This window comes from Falco punctatus (assembly GCF_963210335.1).
Source record: "Falco punctatus genome assembly, chromosome: 18".
Taxonomy (NCBI): Eukaryota; Metazoa; Chordata; class Aves; order Falconiformes; family Falconidae; genus Falco; species Falco punctatus.
In genome coordinates this window covers 234,506-252,886 of record NC_137598.1, presented here as the reverse complement: position 1 = coordinate 252,886, position 18,381 = coordinate 234,506, and the positions used below count along the sequence as shown (strand labels likewise).

The window sequence follows — 18,381 nt, the reverse complement described above, 5'->3', positions numbered from 1 at the left end:
CGTCACTCAGCCGCGCCCCTATAAAAGCGGTGGCGCGCGCGGGGCACCGCACACCGGGAGCGGCGGCACCGGAGCGGCCATGAGCGAGGTGAGGGGCCGGTGCCGAGCAGAAAAAGGGCTTTTTCCTTTTTTTTTTTAGCAACGGGCCAGGAGAGGAACTGGCCGGGGGGGGGGGGGGGGCGGGCTGGAGGCGGGGGGAGACGCTGGTGGCCGGGGAGGGTCCCCAGCAAAATGGAGCCCGTAATCCTCCGTGGTGCGGGTTTGCTGCCAAGGGCCCCGTGTCACCCCCGGGCACCCCCTTCTCTCCACAGCGCAGCCCCCATGAGTCCCCCTCTCTGGCGGAGGCCCCCGGCAGGCAGCAGGAAGGTGAGGACCCCCGACACCGGTGGCGTGCACCCCGCAGGATGCCCTGGCACCGGTGTCACCTCTGTCCCATGCCCTCCAGGGATCCCCGGTGGCTGGGACCCCACTAGCTGCTCCTGTCCCCAGAGCCTCTGGAATCTGTGTCCGTGGAGGGGGGTGTGTGTGTGACACCCGGATGGATGCGGGGACCTGCTCTGTCCTTCCCCTGTCCCTTGGCAGGGTGGCAGGGTGCCACCCTGGGTGCTGGGTGAGTGGGGGGTCAGGGTGCTCACTGGATGCTGGGGCGAGCCTGAGGATGCCAGGCTGTAACCAGGGCAGCCCCTGTCCTGTCCCCCCCCCCCCCCCCCCCTCAGCCAAAGCTGGTGACCCCAAGAAGGAGGAGGAAGAGATCGACATTGACCTGACCGCGCCCGAGACGGAGAAAGCTGCACTCGCCATCCAGGGCAAATTCCGCCGCTTCCAGAAGCGGAAGAAGGAGTCGGGGCCCTGAGCTGCTCTGGGGTCCTGGGACTCCCTGCCTGCGACGGGCACCCTGCTCTTGCACGTGGGCATGGTCCCATCTTGACCTCTGCCATGCTGGGGCTGCCCCATCCTCTGCGAGCGGGGCTAGGGGGGGCTCAGCCCTTCCCTACCCCTCGCCCACCCCTGAGCCAGGACCCTGGGTGAAGCTGGGGAGCCATCGTGGGGGGAACACAACCAAGTCCTGTGCCCCCTGGAGTGGAGGTGGCCCTTGTGTGAAGGGGTGGCATAAAAATGCCCTTTTTCCTGAGGCAGCCTCCTTTTCCCTGTCCATGGCGATGATGCTGGCTGCTGGGGACACTAAGGGCAGGGGGAACGGGACTGCTGTCCCCTGAGCAAGGGAAGTCCCTGTCCTGTCCCAGGAGGTGCAACACTGCAGGGGTGATGGGTCTTGCGGTGGGCTGCAGCCTGCCGTAGGAAACTGGGGCTCCCCCTGCACAGTGCTCCCCATCCTCGCACTGTCCCCTCCTCATGCTTCTGTCATTGTCACCATCCCCTGTCCCCTCCTCTGGGGGGGGCTTTTAGCATGTGTAAAAAATAAACCATTGAGAAGAGGAGCTGGGGTGGTCTGTGATCTGTGGGAGGCAGTGTGGGGGACAGTCCCTTGCTGGCTGGGACCCCCAGGTCCCCCTTCTCCCCAGGGGAGCAGGTGCAACCCCCTGATAGAAGCAGCCCCAGGGATCTTGGGGGCTGGGCTGTCCCTGCCTGAGGGGTGTGGGTGGCCCCCAGATAAGGGTGGAGGGTTCCCCTGTAGGGACGGGGCCCCTCAGCCAGTGCTTTGGGAATGGCACCCATCACCCCTGGGACCTCCTGTCACCTTCCAATTTGGGGTTTTTCCCATGAAATCCCGCTTAATTTATCAACCGCTGGGTCTCAGCCCCTGGAGCTGTGGCCTCATTTCTCATCATGCTGCTCTGTGCAGTGGCAATGAAAGAGGCTGCTGCCTGCTCCTCTTCCTCAGGGGACGAAGGCTTTGCAGTGCTATGGACCTCCAGGCATCAAAGTTTTGCTCAGGGCTGGCTTTGGCAGTGGTCCCCAACCCCAGCTCCTGCTGCAGCACCACCAAGAGCAGCCACAGAAGGTACCAGCTGATGATGAGAAAGTGCTTTGGGGTGGTTAAACCAAAGCCATTTGGGGGATTTGCAGTGGGATTTCTGTGTGCTCGGACGTGAGGCACCTGTGAGGCTGGTCCCTGTGGCGCCTGAGGCTGTGGGCGGACTGGGGACAGTGGGACCCAGTGCAGAGCTGTGGCATGTTGGCAGAAATAGCTCCCTGGAAGGAAAAACAGCATCGGTGGCCAAGGGAAAGGCAGGGCCCAGGGGACGTCCTGAGAGCGCTGGGGTTAGGTTCAGCCCCACTTGCTCTGCAGACTTATTAGGGAAAAGACAATTATAGCCCCGGTGATGGTGCAGAGCTGGATGGTGCAGCAGCAGGATGGGGCTGTGCGCTGGCACCAAGTCCTGGGGCAGGAATGCTCTGGCTCCACTCCAGCACGGAGTCAGCCCAGTGCTCCAACTGCCTCCCCACCCCCAGTGCCAGAGCTGTGGTCCATCCATGAGCCCCACTGCCAGGACGATGACAGTCACTGCTGGGTGAACAGTGGACCCCTGCCCGCCCCATGGCCGTGCCTGGTGCTGTGCACCCAGGGCAGACTTGAGGCTTGGCCTCTGTGTTAATTGGAGTGAGCTTTAATTAACAGCTGATGGGGATGAGGGGGAAGGTGGCCCTAGGGTGGGGTGTGGCCATAATGGGTGGCCTCAGGGACAGCCCGCACTGGCTGAGGGGGTCCTGGGGTGCCACAAGGTCACCCTTGAGACATCACCTCACCCCTGGGAAACTGTAGCACAGCAGCAGCAATGCCCCTTTCCCTATGGGAGCTGGTGAGTCTCCGTGCAATGAGTTCAAAGTGCTCAGCCCCCAGCCCGCCCCCCCTCAAACAGGGAACAGCGATGAGCCAGGGCAGACGCTGGGCTCCTGGAGATGTGAGTTTTATTAATGGCGCCATGGGGATGGCGGGGACATGGACAGGGCGTAGAAAAACACATTGGGGAGCGGCGCCCGGCTCCAGGGTGATGGGCACCGGCAGGCCCTTCAGCCCAGACGAAGCCTCTCCTCCTCCACGAGGCTCCGGCCGATGCAGGGGGCTGGGGGTTACAGGGTGGGAGCGTTAATGCAGGATGGGAGCAGTATGGAGGGGACAGGGCGGGAGCCACCCCACGACATCATTTGGGCTCAGTCGCAGGGAGAGACGAGAAAACGGCCAGAAAAGGAACAACAACAGGGGCTGAGAAACCCTCCTGGAGACTGGTTTTGGGGGGGTGGTGTGTGATGGGGAGAGATGGGTGCAGCACGGTTCCGCAGGGACCCTGCAGGTCCCTGGGGAGGGGGGACCGAGGCAGCCCAGGGGGGACAGAGCCAGAGTTCAGTTGTTGCATCTTCAAATAGAAAAATTAGATCGGTGCCCAGGGCTGGGCAGGGCAGCGGTTGCGCAGAGGAAGGTACCAACCAAGGGGCTTTGGGACAGGGTTGGGGGACGCCGGGGCATCCCCGAGGCCAGGGGACCCAGGGCGAGGACCACACCCTGCTCCTCGCTGGGTCCCATGCCATGGGGTGGCTGCTTCCCGGAGCTGGGGGGGCCATGTCCTGGCCCCCCTGCTCCGCTGGTGGCTGGGTGTCAGGTCCCCGAGTTTGGCTTGATGATGTGCATCAGGGCGCTCTTGAGGCTGCCCTTGCTGGGGGAGCGGACGGCAGGTGAGGGGCGGGTGGCCTCAGCGGCCTCCCCCCGCAGCTCCATCTCGATGGTCATGACGACTTTGGGGGGCCGGGGGGCCCCGGCGTCCGCTCCCGCGGTACCTTCCCTGCCCGCTAACCGCTATTTCTTATCCTTGCGGGAGTCCCCTGGGGCTCCCTTGGCTTTCTTCTCGCTCACTGCCTTGGTGCTGCGGCTGTGGTCCAGCATGGCGTAGAGCACGGGTGCCTGTGGGGAGGGGGTAGCGTCAGTGCTGCGGCACCCCCTGACTATGAGGGCTTTGCCCCACAGCCTCTCCTCCCACCCCAAAAGGTGGGAGAGGGAATTGCCCCCACCCCAGCCAGGCTGTTTTGCCCCCCCTAACCCCTTGGTGCTCACCTGCCGGCTGCGCTTGGATGCGTCCTTAGCCGATCGCTGCAGCTTCCCCTTCTCCATGGCACTGCAGTTGGGATGGAAAGGCAAACAGGCAGCTCAGAAAGGCCAACCCCCCCAGCCCCACCCAACAGCCCCGTTTTTGGGTGGTTTTGTCCCAGTTGGGCGGTGGGGCTCACCTCAGCCGTCGCTGCAGGGCTGCCTGCCGCCGCAGCCAGCAGTAGCGGATCAGATAGACGAGGGCCACCACCACGACCACCAGCAGCAGAGCCCCACCAATGATGGAACCCAGCACGATACCGTAGCGGGTGGGCACTGCGGGGACACCAGTGCCCTGTCAGCCCCCCCGGCCAGAGCTGGGAAATGGAGGTGAGGAGGGGACTGCCAGCACCATACCTTTCTCAAAGACGTAGAGTGTGACTTGGGAGGACTTGCCCACGATGTCAGGGGGGTTCTTGACGTCGCAGGTGAAGGTGCCATTGTCGGTGTAGTCCAGGTTGTGGATGACGATGGAGCCGTCCTTGCGGTGGGGGTTGCCCACCCACTCCATCCGCTCCTTGAAGCTGCCCACGTCATCGATGTAGGGCTGGCCCTTGGCATAGTGGAATATCTAGCCATGGGGACAGACACACGGACATCAGGGTCACAGTGGCTCTGGCCACGGCAGGGCAGCCCCCAGCCCCAAAGTGGAGTGGGTGCTTACGGAGATGCTGTCACGGGAGCCCTCAGCTTGGAAGTGCCATGTGATGGAGATGTCCTCGGAGATCCACTCACTGGACCAGAAGCTGCAGGAGAGGGTGACGTGGGAGCCAACGGTGCCGTGCACCTCCCGCTGCGTGTACACGTGGATGGATGATGTCGGGGATGGCCCTGCCAGGGGGCACAAACTTGTCAGCCCCACAGGGGACCCTGGCATGGGGACGGTGCGCATCACTGGGGTCACCGGCCAGTCTGTGCCCCCGTGCTGGCCCCATGCTGTCACCAAAGGGCTTTTGGTAGCCCCAAAGAAAGCACAAGGGCTGGTGGGGGACAGTGGCTTTTTGTGCCCTCGCAGATGCCTTTGCAGGGAGCCTACACCCTGGTGTCCCCATGGCTGGCTCAAAGGCGACCGTGTCCCACTGCCTGGGGACACCAGCAGGGCTGGGTCCAGCACCCAGCACCTGTCACCTGTCCCCAAGGAGGTGGCTATTGCTGGGACTTGCCTTGCAGCCTGGCGACAGGAACCAGGGCATGCCAGCAGATACGGTCCCACAGTATTGCCACTGCCAGTCCCAAAAGCAGATGTGTGGGTGGCCACCAGTCCCATGGCCACCTCCCAGGGGTTTGGAGCCCCCTGGTACCCCCCCCCCAGCATCCAGGATGAGGACTTTCAGACCAGCAGTCCTGGTCCCCTGTCCCTGTCCCCAGCTTACCCAGTGCCCAGAGGAGCCCAGCAAGGAGGAGGAGGAGGCTGCCGCTGCCCCTGGCACCCTGTGACATGGTGGCTGCCTGTCACCAGCCGGCTCCGAGCCTCATGGAGGGCTGGCGGTGCGCAGGGCCCAGCGGTGTGCCGAAGGGTGCCGGTGGGACGGGGGCTGAGGTTTAAGAGCAGGCAGCCCCGAACGATGCCGGCGGTGCTCCGGCCTTGGGCCAATGGGCGCCGGGCAGCCGGGGCGGTGGGGGGCCAGGGGGTGCTGGCTGCCCTGTGCTGAAAGGGGGCATTTAGTTCGGCCACGGGCGAGGAGGGGGAAGCATGTGGTGGGGGTGCTGGGCACACAGCGCCCTTTGTCCAGCCACATTCCCGCTCGAAGCGGAGGCGGCTCAGCAGGAATGTGGCTGGAGCCAGAGGGCACCGGGTGCACATGGCTGCGGTGCACAGTTGGTCCCAGGGATGGACCCACCCTGCAGGGCTTGGGGGTCTCACGGTGACAGAGCTGCAGGCTGCCAGCATGTCCCCTCCTGTGCCAGCTGCCTGCACCCCCAGGTGCAGCCCCTGGCTCCGGTGCTGCAGTGGGGGGCTCCCCAGCCAGCACTGCCAGCTCCGGCCCAGCACGCTCCTAGCAGCCTCTGCTCCAGCTCCATTTTGGGGTGAAAACACAGCTTTGAGGGGCCAGTGATGGACCAAGGCCTATCCCTCCCTGTGGGGCGAAGAGCCAGGGACCACCGAAGTGCCACTTTTCACACCGTGGCCTCCTGGCTGTTTTACCACCAGCTGAGGAGCAGGTTGTGTTTTTTGGGGAAAAGCTCCGAAGTGGGGTTTTCCTCAGGCGGCTTTTGGTGCAGACAGCTTGCACTGGGGAGGGGGGGACAGGGATGGGGCTGGGACCAGGGCCTGGGCCGGGGTTGGGGACTGGGATGGGGGCAGGGATGTGGATGTGGACGAGGATGGGGATGGGGCCAGGACTTGCCCAGGAGCTGCGAGATTTCCCTGCTTTGATGTCGTGCAGCTGCGGACGGAAGGTCCCGGTGGGCTGGGAAGCCCGTGCCCTTGCCCTAGCAGCACTGGGGGGGGACAGGGGGTGACCGGCAGCCCTGGGGACAACGGGGAGCTGGGGTAACAGCTCTGCAGGGCAACGGGAACCCCCGGCGGGGTGGAACGGGCAGCGGGGGGTAACGGGCAGCCGCTGGGGGGAACCGGGACTAACGGGCACCCCCGGGCGACAGCGCCGGAAGTGCGTCACGGCCGCTTCCGGCGTTCAGGGCGCTCCAAGATGGCGGCGCTGGCGTTGAGGTGACTTCCGGGGGGGCCGAGCCGGGCGCCGTGGTGGGACTCGTGGCCACCGGAGCGGCTGCGCGGCGCCGCGGGTGGACGGGTCGGCTATCCCAGCCCGGCGGGGCCGGGTGGCGCCGCTCGGCCGTGCCGCGGTGCTGCTGGCGGGGACAGCCCGGCAGGGAGGGGCGTCACGGGGCCGGGGGCGCCCCGGAGCCGCGCACGGAGCCCCGGTTGGCCCAGGCCGGGACACGGGCTCCTGCCCCCGGCCAGGCCGTGGGGAAAGGCCCCCGGTGCGGGAACGGGCCGCGCCGCCCCACCCACGCCAGCCCCAGGGCCCGGTCCCTCCCGGTCCCGTCCCTGCGCTCGGGCGCGGCCGTTTCCCTGCGGCTCCGGAGCGCCGGTGCAGTGTGGCTTGTCCCTCGATGTGTTCGGGGCGGAGGACGGGGCCGACGACCCCGCGCTTGCCGCCCCCCGCCCTGCTGGCAGCCGGTGAGGCCTCTGCCTCGGCCGCAGCAAGCCCCCGGGGCGCGGGTGCTGAGGTGCAGGCCTGGGGCAGAGCAGGAGCCTGGACGCCCCCGGGCTGCGGCGGCGGTACCGAGGCCTGAGCGCTCGGTGGGGTCGAGACCAGCCCGGCTGCGGGCCAGGCTGGCGGTTTGCTGGGCCAGGGAAAGGCAGCCCTGTGCCTTCCTGCACCCTGTGTGCAGCCTCTGCCCGGCCCTCGCTCCTGTGGCTTTGATGGCCTTGACTGGGTGGACAGAGCCCATGTTAGCACCCAGCCAGGGCTGGGGGGTGTCCCCTGCCTCACAGGGCAGCCCACCAGCTTTTAGGAGTGCTGCCTCAAAGCAGCTCCCCTGCCTCACAGGAGTCCCACCAGCTGAGTAGGAGCTCAGTGGTGCCCTGCGGGAGTGTGCTCTGCTATGCCTGTGGTGCTGAGCAGCAGGGAGTGGAGTGTGCTCTGCTATGCCTGTGGTGCTGAGCAGCAGGGGGGAAGGGTGTTGGTGTTTGCTTGGCCTGAAGGTGCCTCTTCCCATCTACCACCCCCACTGCAAAGTTTTGTGCCTTCTTGAGGCTGTGAGCATCCCCCTTCCCAGCCACTGTTTCTGACGTTCTCCTCTTTGATATCAGCCTGGAGATGGCATTTGGGATTTCATTCTCTTAAAATATTCTCTTTCTAGCAGCAGTTGGAGCTGTCACACTTTTGTGGAAAGCTCTTTGTTGCGTGTGCGGGTTTGTTTAAAGGCAGGATCTGCCGGCAGCGGGAGAGGCGGGGGGCTCCCATACCAGGCGCCCCGCAGCTGCTGCTTGAAAAAGAAGAGAGAAGTCACTTGTTCTGGTTTGGAGCCTGCACCTGATGACTTCATCTCATGTCTGCATCTGCTTGTCAGATAAAAAAGCATATATAATCACTTCTCATTTGCTTTCTCCATGGCAAAATCTGAGTGATTTTTATAGACCTGTCTTGCAGGATAAATGTTAATGATGTCTATCGATGTGACACTGAGCTGATGCTGTCCCCCGCTACTCCCAAAATTCTCCTCTTGAGCTAAGGAGCTGTGTGGTTGGGTGTGTGCAGCCAGTACTGTTCCAGCGCTGGGTGTTTATGAATCTCTCTCGTTTTGAGTTGCTGCTTTACACTTGTCCTTCTCCAGCCCTGTGCGAGCAGCTGGGCTCTGTGAAGTCCCCAATAAGTAGTACTGTCTGGTGGCCCCCCTAGTCTTTGCATCCTCTTTGGGCGTGGGGCAGGGTGGGAGCTGGCTGAGGTGCTGTGGGAAGCTCTCGGCTGGGGTCCGGAGGATCCTCTTTTAGGGCTAATTCTTTTTAAAAAAACATGTTTATCAGTGATCTGGAAGAAAATGCAAGTTAATGGAGGAAGAGCTGGGAAAGATGCAATAACTTAGGGAATGATAAATAATTAAGAGGACAGGTTCTTGGTACAGAGTGACCTTGATTGCTTAGCTGGAGGGCTGTGTTTTGTAAGCAGTAGGCGTTCCACTGAAGCAAGATGTAATGCTTTGCATCTTACAAAAAATATTAAAATTGAGCCAAGAAGATGGGGAGTTCTTGCTGGGGAGTTTAGCTTTGAAAAAATGCAAACACATTGTGGATTTTATTCTTGTTTTGAATTGTGTGAGATTCAAAGCCAGCCTTCCCTCTTCCATTGCCCCGGTCCTGAGGAGAGGTATGGAGTGGCTTCTGTGCAGGGAGAGATTAAACAGATTGGGCCTTTTAACCTGGAAAAGAGGACTGAAGGGGGGCGTGAGTGAGGTGTATAAATCATTAATGGTCTGTGGGTAGAGATTTATTGTTCACCTCCTTTCCCCTACCCAGGAACTGGGAGATGGTGGCCGGCCCTGGTCTGGGGGGCTTGGGACAAGCAGGGAGCAGGTTCTCTGTGTCTGACTAAGCTGTGAGAATTCGTGTGGAAAGCTGGCGGGGGTCTGGAGGTGGCAATGTGATTTCATGGTGGAAAAGGCCACTTGTTATGGACCGAAACCCTCTGGCTTGGGAAGTGCATGAGCTGTGCAGGGTGCTCCCCCGGCGCAGTTTCCTGAGACTTTTCTTTGGGGATCCATTGTTGGCTGCTCTTGGTTGTGATGGTGGGCTTGGTGGAGGTTTGGCTGGGCTCAGCCCCTGCTGTGTCCTCATGAAGCTCTCGTCCAGCTGTCAGGCTGTGCTTCAGAGAGGGTGCTGATAGACTCAAGACAGGTTTTCTAGTGGAAATGTTGCACTGCAGCATGGAGTGGATTCTGCATTGCCAAAAATTCGTGCACCCAGCCGGGATGCCTTCCTAAAAAGCTGCTGTGTTTCAAGTCTAGCCTTTGAACACAAGGGAGGAATTTGAAAGGAAACGTCCTAATGATCATTTACACAGGAACTTGGAGTGGTTAATAATAATGACTTTCGTTTTGCATTTACACCTGGTGAAGAGCTGACCTCCAGATGTTTTTCCTTCCACGTCCTTGAGACTGGCTGCAAGACAACTGAAGAGCAGCAGAGCTTCGTTTATCTACTGCTGTTAATGAAACAGCAGGAGATGCTGGTACAGATGCTTGTGCATTTGAGAAGATTAATTAGTGTTTGTCACTGTGCTGCAGATGAGCATGTGCAGTCAGACGTTATTGCACACCTTGTTCTCGTCGTGTCATCAGGAAAGGCAGCGCTGCCTGTTATGCTTTGTCCTGGAGAGCAGCAGGCACTGTAGATTCCAGCCCGCATCTGCAGACGCTCGAGCTGCCCTGGGCTGGGGGCCTGTTCCTTCCCATCCTGGAGAGATGCCATTGAATGTCAGAGTTGCAGTTGCTACAATTGCTCTGCAGAGAGTGGCTCCCACTCCTTTGGGCACCACAAAATCCCTTTTTACCTCCTGCCCCAAGCCTCGGTGCAGCTGAAATGCTGCCTGCGCTGGGCTGTGACAGAGACCTCCCATCTTGCTGGTGCTTGGAGCTTAACGAATGGCAGTGGTGAAATGCTGTGATGAGGTTGAGTGTTTGGAGGAAGGGGAGGTGATGTCTTCATTTCGAATGCACGGAGAGCAGTGGCCTGGACTAGCTCTTCCCTCGTAGCTCGGCAGATGCGCCTGGTGCCACCCGCCCTGATAATTGCTGTAGTGAGAGTGAAAAATGAACTGCCTCCGTGTAGCTGTGAGCTTAGAGTGCTGTTTATGTCTGACTTACAAAGTGTTATAGCTGAGCAGACTAATTACAGGGTGTCATAAAGAACGAACCCCTGGGCAGAATCTACAGACTCTAGTATAGTAGATCTCAGTGTAGGAGAGAGAAGATTTGTTGAGGAACAGCCCAGATTCTCTCATATAAAGATTGATTTTAAGATACGAAGTGGCGGATCCCCTGCCCAGCTGCATCTTGCTGGCATTTGCAGGTGTTTATTTGGCACTCACAAAGCCTTTCTGTCTTCTCTTGCAGATGTGTTGGTCAGCGGTGCCTGCTGGCTCGGCTTGGTCCCAGCCTTTCTGTGAGACAGTGAGTCCGGGATTTTATTGAGAGTAACAGGATTAAGTTCTTCCCCAAGGGATCCCATCTAAGGCTTTCGTGTGCTCCATCCGCTTAGTAATTCTAGTCAATCAGTGCCATGTGTTGGCTGGGCATCTACCACCTCACGCCACCGTGAAAGCACAGCCTATTTATGAGGGGGCTGGGGCTTGTGGATGAGGATGAATGGAGAGCCTGGCTGGCTGCTGAGGGGGGCCTGGGTCTCTCACGGGGGCAGCAGTACCCCTGTCACCCCTCTGTGCTGCTCTGCATGACAGCGTTGCACCTGAGGAGAGCTGGGAGCCACAGAAACTCTCTTGTTCCTGTGCCTCCTGCTGCTGGGCTTAAGGAGAAATAGTTATTTTCTGCTAAATTGGGCTGTAAGTGTAATTGCTGTGTAATCTTGGGATTGTTAAATTACAAGCTCTTTATTTGGTACAGTGTGCAATTACTGTGGCAGTAAAGAGCAGGTTGCATGTTATCAGTATTATATAACGTGTTATCTGATATCCTGATTTGGGTGGGGGTGGGGGTGGGGGATGGGGGGTGGCTCAGCTCTGCTGGCTGGGTGGATTCCAGTGCAGCAGCTTTCCATCCTGCATGTTGTTGTTATTCACTCGGGAGAGCTGGCAGCGATCCTCTCCTCACCTGGCTCCGCGCACAGCTGGGGCCTTCTTTGTGCTGCTGTAGTCAAGGTCAGCCAGGAGCTCATGTCCTGCAGGATGGAAAGCTGCTGCCCGGTGGAGCAGGCAGTGGTAAACCACTGTCCATCTCCCTGCACCTCCTGTATCCTCTTCTTTTGCAGTGTAGTCCCGATGGGAACAACAGCCAAGGAGGAGATGGCCCGCTTCTGGGAAAAGAACACCAAGTCCAATCGTCCCTTGTCCCCTCACATCACCATTTACAAGTAAGAGCCTCTTGGCCTCCTCAGCTTCTCACTGGCACGCTCTAGGCTCTGGCATGCAACAGCTCCATACCTGGAGGCACCCTTAGGTGGGAGGGCTGTGGACGTCTCCACTGTCACTTCAGACAGAGGACGGGAAGACCCTCTGCATTGTGCTGTGATCTGTCTGAGCTGTGCGTGGGGAATCACAGTCTCCCCCACAGAGCTGGTGACACTCGCTGTTTTCATACGGGGTGTTGCAGAGGGGTACAGTGTCCCTCAGAGCCATGCCTCGGGGTGCTTGGGCAGGGCAGCATTTTGTTGAAAGGCAGCTGCCTCCGCAGAGAACAGTTGCGTAGAATGGCGTGTCCCACTGTGGAGCTGGCGGTCGCCAAGGGCAGACACAGGAGGCCAACTCTGGGCTCTGGTTCCCTCCTCAGAGAGCTGACTGCTTCTTTGGGGCCACCTCTGTCACTTTTCCAGGTTCTCTCATTTATGCCCAAACCCTGCTGTTATTCCTAAACTGCAGGAGCCTTACAGTCTTCTCCTGCTTCATCTCCCTTTAAGCTTTCTCAGCAGACGCCCTTCTCCTTCTCAAACCCGTGCCAGTGGCATTTGCCATTCCCAAGCTGCCTCTGCAAATTCCCCCATCTCTCCCCTTTTGCTCTGGCTGGATTCCTTGAATAACTCTGAGTGCAGAAATACCCGCCCAGCAGCACAGAGCTGTCTAGGAATAGACGGACTGTGCTTTGTCCTGCAGCCTCAGAGGTCTTCCTGGTGTTGTGCCCTGTTTTGCTGACAAGGTTGGTTGTTTTGCAGGTGGTCCCTGCCCATGGCGATGTCCATCACGCACCGGGGCACTGGCGTTGCGCTGAGCTTAGGTGCGTGCATCTCCCACCTGCTCGTGGCGACGGAGGGCGAGGGCTGCAGAAGGGAACACCCCTCTGATTCAGAGATGTGACTCCAGATGGTTTTCTCCCCTCTGTCCCCAGCTTCAGCAACAGGTTTTCTTCTGGGAAACCTGCGCTTTGTTCTCTGCCTTTCTCCATCCCCTAAATATCTCCCTGTCCCCGTTTCTCTGTCCCCTAGTCCTCTTGGGGTGCGAGTGGCTCCAGTCCTGCAGAGGCAGCGATGCTCCCCTGTATGTAAAAGCCTTTGAAGCCTTTGCAGCACTTGGCTTGGCCTGGCTGCTTTCTTCTGGGCCTCCCCCAGTCTGGAAAAAGGCTGACCAGCTGCTCTAGTTCTCAGCCCTTCTCTTCCGTGGTGGTTTTTTGCTGGTTTATCCTTACAGGAGACACTGTGTGAGGGAAAGGCAGATGGGCAGGCAGAGCTCGGAGAATTTTGTTAGCACAGGTGGGGTTTTTCAGCTTCCTGGGAGTGGCTGCTGTGTTCCTTGAGATGCCAGTGGGGGAGAAGGCAGCACCAGCAGCAAAACTCCCCCCAGCTGTTTTGACCCTCCAGTTATGTTTGCATGGTTTGACTAAGTGATAGCACATCTAACTGTGAGAGGCCGTTTTATTTCCATTAATGCCCTCTCATGGCAGCAGGAAGGTGCTTCTCTGGTAGCTCCCTGTTGCATGGGGGGAGGCGGGTTGGTGTTTGCAGAAGATCAGAGTGTGAAGGGACTCAGAAAAGATGTGCAGAACTGAGGACTTACGCTCACTCGACAGAGTGAGAGGGAGCAGTGAGGGCTGCAGCCTGCCCTCAGCCAGGCCTCCCGTGAGGGCCTGGGATTTGGGCTTCAAGAGAAGGGCACCCACGTTCCCTCCTGCTCCTATACAGTGCAGCCCTGGTGAGAGCTTGGCTTTGCTGCTCCCAGGCCAGCCACCTTACGCCCAGCTCTGCCTCATGAAGAGTGGCATGAATCCTCTGCAGGAGAGCAGCTGACAGCTGCCCACTCTGAGCGCAGCAAGGTGACTTTGCCTGCATGCACACTGTGAGCCCAGCTGGCTCCTGGGGTGGCTGTATGCTTGCTCCGTGCCCAAATCCAGAGCATTGTGTGGCAGCTGTGCTGGCATCACCCCACTTTGGGATCTTATCACCAGGAGCCTGGGACGCGCCTGGCCCATGGGCTGCAGTCCCCATCCAGCTTGCTGTCAGGTGGGCCAAACTGGCAGGTTCACTGTTGCCTTTCCGCTCTGATGTACCACCTGCCGGAGGGGGAATCATCCCCTTCTTAGGCTGATCGAGCAGGAAGGAACATCACTTTGTCATCCACAGCTCAGCAGCCAGAAGGAGGGAGAAGTGTTCAACTCCTCTCTGTCAAGGCCTTAATTTACAGGAGCCTCTGACTTCCTGTGCTTCTTGCAAGGCGAACACAAAGGCCATTGAGGAGATAAGTGGCTGAGTGAGGAAGCAGCTGGTTGACTTGTGCTGCCAGCACTGGCCCCAGCCAAGGCGCTCAAGCTAGCGTGCTGCAGTGTAATCAGGCGCTATTGAGCAGAGGGTGAATCGCGACTTGGCTGACTGCTGGCTGCAATCGTTCCCATTCTTTTGGCACCATCTGGATATACCCTCTTGGCCTAGAAATGGGGAGGAGAAGCTGCTACAGCTCCTGCAGTTAGCACAGCCACACGTCAGACTGCCTCTTTGCTGGTTCCCTTGCTGGTCCCCACTGAAGCAGCCTGGCTAGATTGCTGCCCATGTTGGTGGCTGGCAGCAGAAGGCTTTCTGTCCCGAGATGGGATTTTTGCTGAAGAGCTGCCACCTTATGTTTTCCAAACTTAATTGTCCTTTAACCTCAAATTTGGGCTGGTTTGGCTGTAATTGCATGAGCTCACACCAGTTTGGGTGTTGTATGAGTAATGCAGGACCCAGGTTCAAGGCGTTGTTGCCCCAGTTTGGGTCCTCAGCACCCCCCGCAGGGTATGTTTTCACAGTGCTGCCAGATGGGCAAACCCTTCTCCCTCCTCCTTCCTCTACAGGCCCTCGTGAGCTGATGGTGATTCAGGCCATGTCACCAAATCAGAGACACAAAGGTGGCCTGGGGCTCTGCAGGCAGTGAGGGGTTGGAAACGCTTATGCTGGCTTGACGTGCAGGCTTTGTCTTTCTCAGGAGTCTCCCTCTTTGGTCTGGCTGCCCTCCTGCTCCCAGAACAATTTCCCCACTACCTGGCCATGGTGAAGTCGCTCAGCCTGGGGCCTGCTCTGATCTACTCTGCTAAGTTCGCTCTGACTTTTCCATTCTCCTACCACACCTGGAATGGAATCCGACACCTTGTGAGTAGCTTCCGCGGGGGCCAGGGGTGCAAGGGAAGGGAAGCATCTGCTGGCTGCGGGAGCGCTGGCTGCAGTGTCCAGGAAGGTGTCCTTGGAAATGGGAATTACTCACCTCAAGTGCTTCAGAACCTCGGCGCTATTTTTGGGTACATTTAAATTGCAAAGAGCATTGCTACGCTGGTACTTCACAGGCTGGCACAGCTGGGTGAAGCATCCCCCCATGTCTCCTTGGCTGTGGGAGGTGGACGAGAAGCAGCAAGAGCAGTGTTACAGCCAGGGGACACGTCCACAGAGCTGCGGGCTCAAGCCTTGCAGAGGTGCCATCCATTGCTCATTATCTCACCCTTGTCACACAGCCATTGTGCTGTGATCTTCCAAGAGCTTTAATGATCACAGAAGATGTGTGGCAGAGGATTGGAGACAGTGTTGCCTGCGCAGAAACTAACCTGTGACGTTCGCCCTGTGCTGAAGTGAGGAACAAGCAGCTCCATTCAGCTGAGCTTCCTGTGTTTGATGAAGGAGGGGGAGCCGGAATGCTGAGAGTTTCTTGCTGGGAACAGGACAAAACATGCTGCTTTTTGTAGTTGATTGTGGTTTCTGTAGCTCCAGATAGGTTAGGTTCTACGGGAGCAAATTGCAAAGGCAGCTGGCCCAGAGCATGACATGATCCTTCTGCTCTGGGCGGGGGGAGCATCACATGCGGAGCCATGCTGCAGATGTGAGCTCGCGCTGCAGGCAGTGATGGCTCCCAGTGTTTCCAGTGTGGAAACACAAGGCTTGAGCACTGTTGGATGTTTTATCTCATACCCGAGAGCAGCCATTCTGAGGTGCTTGTGTCCGAGTGCCAGGAGGCTGAGCCGCTGGGGTGAACAACAGCCATGTGCTGCGAGAGGAGCCCCCTCTGTGGGTCCTCGGGGCAGATGGTGGCCAGCCAGCAGTGCTGCCAGTGCTCGTTATCTGCTTGTTAAGCACCTGCCCTCAGATGAGATCTTGGAGCATGGGGCTTGTAGCTGGCTGAGCCCTGCTCGCTCACGGAGATGCTGTTGGGCAAAGGGAGCAGCCATAACCGGCTGCTGGTTCAGAGCGTCGTGAGTTGAATGCGTGCTGAAGTCTCTGACTGCACGTATATAACAGGATGCCAATTAAACTGTCTGAGCAGGAAACCTGCGGCGCTGGCCCTCAGCTGCACGCGGCAGCACAACCTGTTGATGACAGAAGGGCAGTCAGCAGGGAGCAAGTTTGTTTTAGTGCCTCTGCCCCAGGTGCTTCACGCTTTGAGCCCTGGGGGCTTGTTGGCAGGCTGGGAGGAGGTGTGCATCCCCCAGGCTGCCCTCAGCCACCCCACTTTCACTGTGCCAGTCAGGTGGGAGGTCCAAACCCGCCTACGATACCTGGGAACCAAGGACACCCAGCTCCAGAGTGCTGTTCCAGCATCCCTCCCTGCCATCCGGGCTCAGTCTGGGCTCCGCGGCTCACAGTGTACCCAGGCCCATATGCAGAGGTGCTGGGGGCTGAGGCTCATCCCCACCCGCTCGGATGTTAGCACTGCCTTAGATCTGCAGCTCGCGCCGTGCTTTATAACCTATTTCTGTCAGCAGGAGAGAAGCAAGAGGAGAGCAGCTGCCACTTTTGAAGTGAACATGGTGTGCTGTGGCTGCTGGGGATTAAGGAGAGCTCATGGGTGGCTTTCCTGATAGATGCTGGGGTTTGGTAGCGAGAAAGCTTCATCTGGCACAGTGCACACATGCCTGCACCCAGGGAGACCCATGCCCGCCTGTTGACCCGCAGCAATGGATGCTTGTTCCCTTCAGTCTGTACCTGGTGATCTAATGGCTGGTTTTAGGGTAGTCTTGCATGCGTCTGACACATCCCCATCAGGGACCGTCCCAGCCCTCTTGAAATTAACCCTGCTGTGTCTCTTCTCTCCTGCAGGCATGGGACATGGGGAAGGGGTTCAAGATCCCCCAGGTCAACCAGTCTGGGGTGCTGGTCCTGATCTTGACCCTGCTCTCCTCTGCGGGCCTTGCGGCGATGTGAAGGTACCTCCCCATTGATGGCCTCCCTGGTTTTTTTGGAAGATTTGCTCCATCCTGGCCCACCTCAAGATGTGTGTGGAGAGGGAGGCGGGAGGACAGGTTCTCTAGTAACTACAAATCTTTGGGGAAGGTGGTGCTTCCCCTCCTCACAAATCTCATGGATGATCAAGAGCTGCTTTACATTAGCCCGGGTGATGTGCTAACCTCTGAGTGGTGGGGGGACAGGCTGGGCTGTCTCCTGCCATGCCAACATGCCCCAGCAGCCACAGAAAGCCAGGCACAAATTAACAGCCGATCCTGGCATGTTCAGTTGCTCTCAGAGAGCTGCCTGGCTTCTTCCAGGCAAACTCCAGGGCATTTCTTTTCTCTGCTCTGTCCCCAGGCTTGAGACAATGCTGAATCTGTGTCCCTGCAGGTCCGAGTGGGCTTGGGGATGGCTGGTTGTGTATGTGTAGGCCCAGCGCAGGACAAGCATCTCCATTGAGGCAGCCTGTGCCAGGGCAGGGAGAGCAGGCGGTGCTGCCAACGCTGGCACCCATGAGGGGAATGGGTGATTGGTGCCCTCCAAGTGCCACACTGGCCGCAGGACTCTGCACTTTCTGAGCCCAGCAGTAAGCAACCAGCTGGGATGGGGTGCTCAGACCTGCAGAGGTTCAATCTCTACTCGTTATCCTTGAAGATGATGACAGTTAGCTTTGGGGCCCTGGAGCCCCTGCTAGTGAAAAACATCCGATTTTCCCGTTAGGAAGTTGCTCTGTCCCTGGGGCAATGGGAGGGACGTGGTTTTCTAGTCGCATGTTGCCACCAGCTCATTGCAGCACTTGTCACTTGTCCACCTTTGCAATAAAGCAGCCTTCATCCTTCACACTGAGCCACTGAGTTTGGCGTCTGTGCTCAATGCATCACTGAGGTGAGGTCGGCCAGGAAGGGGTGTTTTGCTCTGAGATCCAGGGAGTTGCCACTTCCCAGAGTATCCCAGCAATGGAAAAACAAACTGTTTCCAGCCTTTAGAGGCAGGTGTAGTGCCTGACCTTTGGAGCTAGCAGGTATGGGGTTGACTTCTCTGAAATGCTGCCAGCCTGGCAGAAAGGCATTTCCTACCTGGAGTGTGATTGGTTGTGCTGGTACAAACACCTGTGTGAGGTCCAGGAGATTTTTGCTCTAATTGGCCAATTTTTTGCACTTGCCACTGGGAGCAAAGCTTTGCAAGAGGATGCTCCCCGTCAGGAGCTTTGTCCTGCATTTCTGTCCCAGCAAAGGTCTTGGCTCTGTTTCAGGAAAGATCCTCCTTCCCATTCATATCACCAACCAGCAAAATGTCGGCTTTATGGGGAACGTCTGCTCTCCTCATAAGGCTTTGATGGAGACCCGGAGTGACAGGAGGGGAGCCAGTCCAATTACATGCTCCAAGCTCCCTTGCAAAGGCCAGGCTTGTTTCCATGCGACTGCTTTTACTTCCACCACCAATCTGAGCCCCATCCCTCCTGCTCGCTCAGCTCCTCTCCCTGCCTGCTGTACCTAGCAAATCTGCCACTCCTTTAATTAGCAGAAGGCATCAC

The 18,381-nt window shown here is 58.7% G+C and overlaps 2 protein-coding genes and 1 long non-coding RNA gene across 3 annotated transcripts; 2 read left to right on the top strand and 1 right to left on the bottom strand.

The window, feature by feature from the left end:
• The first annotated feature begins 14 nt into the window (after nucleotides 1–14).
• Nucleotides 15–800, top strand: LOC308054966. The gene is made up of 3 exons (XR_013924322.1): nucleotides 15–88; nucleotides 312–366; nucleotides 717–800. It is a non-coding gene; the product is annotated as an uncharacterized lncRNA (long non-coding RNA).
• Nucleotides 801–2,854: 2,054 nt separating this feature from the next.
• Nucleotides 2,855–5,685, bottom strand: MPZ (myelin protein zero). The gene is made up of 6 exons (XM_080368469.1): nucleotides 5,416–5,685; nucleotides 4,707–4,873; nucleotides 4,400–4,613; nucleotides 4,183–4,318; nucleotides 4,010–4,070; nucleotides 2,855–3,859 (listed from the first exon to the last, which is right to left on the bottom strand). The coding sequence occupies exons 1-6, from the start codon at nucleotides 5,480–5,482 to the stop codon at nucleotides 3,755–3,757; spliced, it is 750 nt and encodes a 249-aa protein (XP_080224595.1). The 5' UTR covers nucleotides 5,483–5,685; the 3' UTR covers nucleotides 2,855–3,754.
• An 895-nt stretch (nucleotides 5,686–6,580) lies between these two features.
• On the top strand, nucleotides 6,581–17,693 carry SDHC (succinate dehydrogenase complex subunit C). The gene is made up of 6 exons (XM_080368474.1): nucleotides 6,581–6,713; nucleotides 10,619–10,675; nucleotides 11,490–11,591; nucleotides 12,387–12,448; nucleotides 14,623–14,786; nucleotides 16,719–17,693. The coding sequence occupies exons 1-6, from the start codon at nucleotides 6,694–6,696 to the stop codon at nucleotides 16,821–16,823; spliced, it is 510 nt and encodes a 169-aa protein (XP_080224600.1). The 5' UTR covers nucleotides 6,581–6,693; the 3' UTR covers nucleotides 16,824–17,693.
• Nucleotides 17,694–18,381: the final 688 nt, after the last annotated feature.

Coding starts and splice junctions, on each gene's coding strand:
- MPZ (XM_080368469.1), bottom strand. CDS start 5,482: ATGTCACAGGGTGCCAGGGGCAGCGGCAGCCTCCTCCTCCTCCTTGCT. Junction 4,874..5,415: donor TGGGCTCCTCTGGGCACTGG/GTAAGCTGGGGA, acceptor GCCCCCTGGCAG/GGCCATCCCCGACATCATCC. Junction 4,614..4,706: donor GCTCCCGTGACAGCATCTCC/GTAAGCACCCAC, acceptor CCCCATGGCTAG/ATATTCCACTATGCCAAGGG.
- SDHC (XM_080368474.1), top strand. CDS start 6,694: ATGGCGGCGCTGGCGTTGAG. Junction 11,592..12,386: donor CCTCACATCACCATTTACAA/GTAAGAGCCTCT, acceptor GTTGTTTTGCAG/GTGGTCCCTGCCCATGGCGA. Junction 12,449..14,622: donor TGGCGTTGCGCTGAGCTTAG/GTGCGTGCATCT, acceptor TGTCTTTCTCAG/GAGTCTCCCTCTTTGGTCTG.